Source organism: Sinocyclocheilus anshuiensis, unplaced genomic scaffold (assembly GCF_001515605.1).
Source record: "Sinocyclocheilus anshuiensis isolate Anshui unplaced genomic scaffold, SAMN03320099.WGS_v1.1 scaffold220, whole genome shotgun sequence".
Classification (NCBI taxonomy): Eukaryota; Metazoa; Chordata; class Actinopteri; order Cypriniformes; family Cyprinidae; genus Sinocyclocheilus; species Sinocyclocheilus anshuiensis.
This window is the reverse complement of record NW_015554086.1, coordinates 1,148,816-1,153,703: the sequence shown is the minus strand read 5'-3', so window position 1 is coordinate 1,153,703 and position 4,888 is coordinate 1,148,816. Positions and strand designations below refer to the sequence as shown.

The 4,888-nt window shown below is 35.6% G+C and overlaps 1 protein-coding gene across 1 annotated transcript in view; it reads left to right on the top strand.

Moving 5' to 3' along the window:
* LOC107669196 (rho GTPase-activating protein 17-like) overlaps positions 1 to 3,325 on the top strand; it is a 27,683-nt gene extending 24,358 nt beyond the window's left edge. The window contains exons 20-21 of the mRNA XM_016461333.1: positions 1 to 248; positions 1,963 to 3,325. The exon at positions 1 to 248 is cut by the window's left edge and continues 21 nt beyond it. Of these exons, the coding sequence (XP_016316819.1) occupies positions 1 to 248; positions 1,963 to 2,078 (364 nt within the window). The 3' untranslated portion in view covers positions 2,079 to 3,325. The remainder of the gene's footprint in view (positions 249 to 1,962) is intronic.
* Positions 3,326 to 4,888: the final 1,563 nt, after the last annotated feature.

Here is a 4,888-nt window from a genome sequence, read left to right as displayed (position 1 = left end):
TCCCCAGCCCAGCGGAGAAGAGCCCTCCCCTCCCAGCACTCCCACGCCACCGAGCACCCCTCCGCCCACGGCAGTGTTTCACGACAGTCCCAGTCCCACCGCTCCCCCGGCGTTCCAGTCAGGATCGCTTCCTCGCCCGAGGCCTGTGCCTAAACCACGCAACAGACCTACTGTTCCCCCTCCGCCCCAGCCTCCAGCCACAGGAAGTGACAGCAATGGAATTTGCAGTGCTGCTTTCAAAACAATGGGTGAAGCTCTTTTATTTCCGTCACTCTATGCTTCTGTTTAACTGCCTGATTGTTTGCGTTTCTGCGAGTTGCGTAAGGTTTCGGGGCAAATGAAGACTGTGTCTGAAAGCTGAATAGAATTTCGATGTAGCTACATAGGAAATAGTCGTTAAGAAAAGTGGATTCATTTGTAATACCACTGCTTGGTGAAATACTTCACAGAGATGCAGGATGCATTTATTCACACAGTTTAATAACAAAATGAGTGCGCATTTAACTCACTACTATTTTAGAACTGCATTTAACGACTAACATTTTAGAGTTGCACTTCTTTGCTCTGAACACTGTGGCTGTCCCAGTCAGTACTAGAGATCGACTGATAATTGATTTTTACAATTTTTACCTTTTTTTACTTAATTGTTTTTTCTTATCTACGATGTCAAACAATAAGTGCAACCTGAAGGATTTTACCCAAAATAGCACCCCAAATTAATACACTGCTATAACTTATTTAACATTTGACATTATGTCAATAGTATTACATAATTCTGCCATTTATGTTTTTGAGTGAGATATGTTGCAGATATCCTTGACGTGCAGCATTTTAGTGAAAGTAGGGATGCAAGCTTGTCACTGTTTGACAAGAAACGCCAGTTTGAATGTAACACGTTTTTGAAATGAAGACCGTATGGATATTAGTACTGTAATTTTTGTTGTTCTGTAAAATAAAATTTGTATTATTATTATAAATATCAAATAATATACTATTTTATTTTACAGCATGGTATTATTACTATAGTAATAGTTCTTTATTGGATTGTTTAATTGTTATAATTTAATAATAAAATATTATTATTTATTTATTCATTTAGTATCATTATTATTATAGTCCTGGAATAGGTTCCATAAAAAAAACTGTTAAAATAAAACTATATATTATGTAGGGTGAGTTTTTCCCTTATATCCTCATTCTAAGATAAACCGTAAATCCTCATTTTAAAGCCAATCCATTAATTTTTGAATTTACTGTTTTACAAGAAAGGCAGAAAAAAAATAGTAAAGCACTTTATTATTGTTTTTTATTCAGATGCCCAATTACAGTCAATAAATATTGTCTAATAAATTTAAGCACTGTATGTGCTTAACAGATTTATTAGATCACCTGTCATAATAAAAACAAATATTTTCATAATCTGTCAAAAACTTATAATAAACATATTATTGTCATTTATTAGGCAAGTAAACTTAAACAATAAATAGTTTTTATTCACACATTACCAAAAAATTATATTTTGTATGACCGCATTTGGCCTTGATAATAGCTTGCATTCTTGCTGGCATTGTTTTTATGTACTTTTCCACAGTTTCTGTTGTTATTGACTGTAATTAGGCATCTGAATAAAAAAAATAATAAAGTGTTTTACTATTTTTTTTTTCTGAATTTCTTGTAAAACAGCACATTAAAAAATTCATGGGTAACAACAATAATGATACTTTATCATTAGAAACACTACTGTGACTAAAGAGCTTACACATACTGGTGGATTAACCATTAAAGAAACATAAAAAATTATTTTGGTAATTACCAATACTGTTCGTTTAGGGCAGCTGTGGCACAAACCTTAGGGTGGTGGTGGTCTAATAAATTAAAGCACTGTTGAGCTTAATTTTGTATTTTGATTATTAACAATCCATTAGTCAGCATGGTCTGACTCCCTAATCTTGTATCTTACAGATTCGGGGATGACATTTAAACCACTGGCTCGTGCTCTTGTTCCTGATCTCGCCATTGAGAAGCCTGCTACCCAACTCAAGGACACAGACCTTGACACAGAGAGCACCGTCCTGTAAAAATGGCCTTGACCCCCAAACACCCTTTCCCTTAACCAAAGATTTGCTAAAGGGCTGCTCTTCTCACCATTACCAAAGTGTTTATAATCTTCACTGTATTTCTCGAATACCCTACGCTTAAGACAATCAACAATCCCAGTGGCACCAGGGAAACAGATGCACCGAGATTTTGCACGTTTATTTACACATGCCTTTCATTGTGATGGCAGCAAAAATGACCTGTATTGCATGAGGAACTGGGTCTGTACGGTGATGGGGTGAATTTGGTGAACGAGGTACTTGGAGGTGAGTCTTAAGTGACCTTAGCTAAACAAAGCAATTACTCGATTTAAAAGGTGGAAAACTGTGGCTTTATGTGTAGCTTGTGACTGCAGGTCTCCAGTCAGCTAATAACAGTACAAATACAGAACATTCCTTTTTTTTTTTTTTCATTTGCAAGCCTCACTTTTCCGGGTTGGAAACTAGTTTCATGCAATACTTTGGTTTATGGTATGCAAATGTCAAATGATTAGTTTTCTGCCTTTGACAGCTGATGATTTCATATTTTTGGGGCATTAAAATGACTGGACCTAAACATATGTGGTAGAGCACTACTCAGCTATGTGTAAAAGTAATCCTGATTGGATCATATGTGAAAAAGGCCATTTGTTATTGGACTCTAAATTGATTGCTAAAATTAGAAATAAAGTGTTTAGCTGTCAGTTTATGTAATGGAAAAGGTCAAAATATGTGCTTTAGTGATATTCTGGTATGGAAACTTTATGTTATGGCTTTGTTTGTATGTTTACCAGGCCTTGACAAGGATAGCTTTGTATTTCCCTCCTTTTACCCCTGATATGGTACCAAAGTGGGGAAAAATGTGCCACGCGGATGTTAGTCTTACTGTATAATAGCTAAGAGCAGACATAATTGCTTACATTTTTCCCTCCTTGTCTCATTTCCATAAACTCTCATTCAAAAACAAAACATTTGGGATATGATTCTGATCGATTCTCGTGTGAGGGGGAAAATGTAGGCGATCATGCTCAGTTAGCTTTTCTTTATACATTTTCCTTGCCTTTACCATGCTGCCTTACCTAAGTACACTTACAAGAGCTATTTTACTGAGGTTTGGAAAGTAAACTGACTTCACACTTATGAAACGAAAAGTTGACGGTGCATTTGAAGTTCAGAAGCCTGCATCTTTATTGAATTTGGAAAAAGACAAAAAATGCTTTGTATTACTGCTTCAAAGTGAAATAAAAAAAGAGTGAAATAAGAACAGGTGTTTCATTGTGTAGTTGTTGTCTTCTCAGATTTATTTATTTTTGGAAATGTATTTCTTCACCAGTAGTTTTGGATATATAGCGAGTGCAAAAAACACTAAAAATATTACACCATTTTAAGTTAACTGTGACCACCTACACTACAAATGAACACCACCGATGCCTCTAATGAGAGTCCATTAATGGTTTTACACACACTTGAATGCATATGTGGAGAGAATAAACAATGACCTGAGAATGACTGCATTTCTCCAGCTGAACTAACACTTGCGGTTTGCCATCATTCAGTTGATTCAATTGTATGCTCATTCATTTAACAACCTATGCTAGTCTTTTTGCACACTGAGTGTAAGCTGTCATTATTGTGTGAAATTACATTTAACAGAATTTTGCATCTTCTCTACTCCTATACAGCCTGAAGGGACCAACTGACTGTTCATTATTTTGCTTACAGGCCAACTTACAAAATAACTATTTTTATTTTATATGTGAAGAAAGAAACCATAGTGGAAAAACAAGCAGCACAGCTTTGGGGAATCAATGAGGACACTAGTCAATTATGTAGTGAATAATCACAATCGGCCAACCAGAATCCAGTTTCGCAGATATGAATAATTCATGCTTTCATTTCGGTTAGTTGCTTTTGGATTTTCTCCTCATTCTGATCTTTGAGCTCCTTGGTATAAAGGACTGATATAAACCAGATCTCACTCTAAACTGTGTCGGTGCCGATAACCTTGTGCAGCACGCCAACACATGAAGCCGTTGTGCTTCGGGTGTCCCGAGATCGAATCCCTCCTCGTGGACTTTTCCCGTTCCTACCCCCCATCTTTTGTTCTCCCACTCACTTCCTGTCATATCTATATTGTCCTGTTATAGAAAAATTGCAAAAACGCCACACACAAAAAAGGTATCATTTATTTATGAAGAGAGAATTTAGCCATATACTGTGCTGTTTTTGTCTCAGCAAATTATTTTTGTGTGTGTTTGTGTAATTGAGTTAAGTTTCTTGATAAACAGGCAGGGGTTTATTATTAGGAATTTTCCTGTATCCTCTGACTCTGTATACATATATCTAAGATCTTTGGTATTTGAAGCACTTATAGTGTTGCCTGGTAACGAGAACATTATGATGGCATTCAAAGTGGATATGGAGAGTGCACTGAAAAGAAAAGATTTTTGTATAATTGTGAAAATAAAAATGCTATTTAAAAAACAAACACTTTACAATCTGACATGATTAGAAGATACACCTTTAAATCAGATTTAAAACTGTTGTTAAATGTAACAGTAAAGCAGCTGTAAATAAATATACAAATAAATAGATAGATAGCCTATAACTTTAGGAATTAATAAAACCAAAATTGCCATTTTTGACTTTATTCCATTAGTAAAAAGTAGAAGAAATTCGGTCGGATTGAGATCTGTGGGATTTGGAGGCCAGGTCCATAAGGGAACATCTTAAAGAAGACCTCCATAAGTGGATACAGTTACAGTACAAAATAATTCCACAGAATTGAATTTCCGCAAAAGCGTATTTATTCA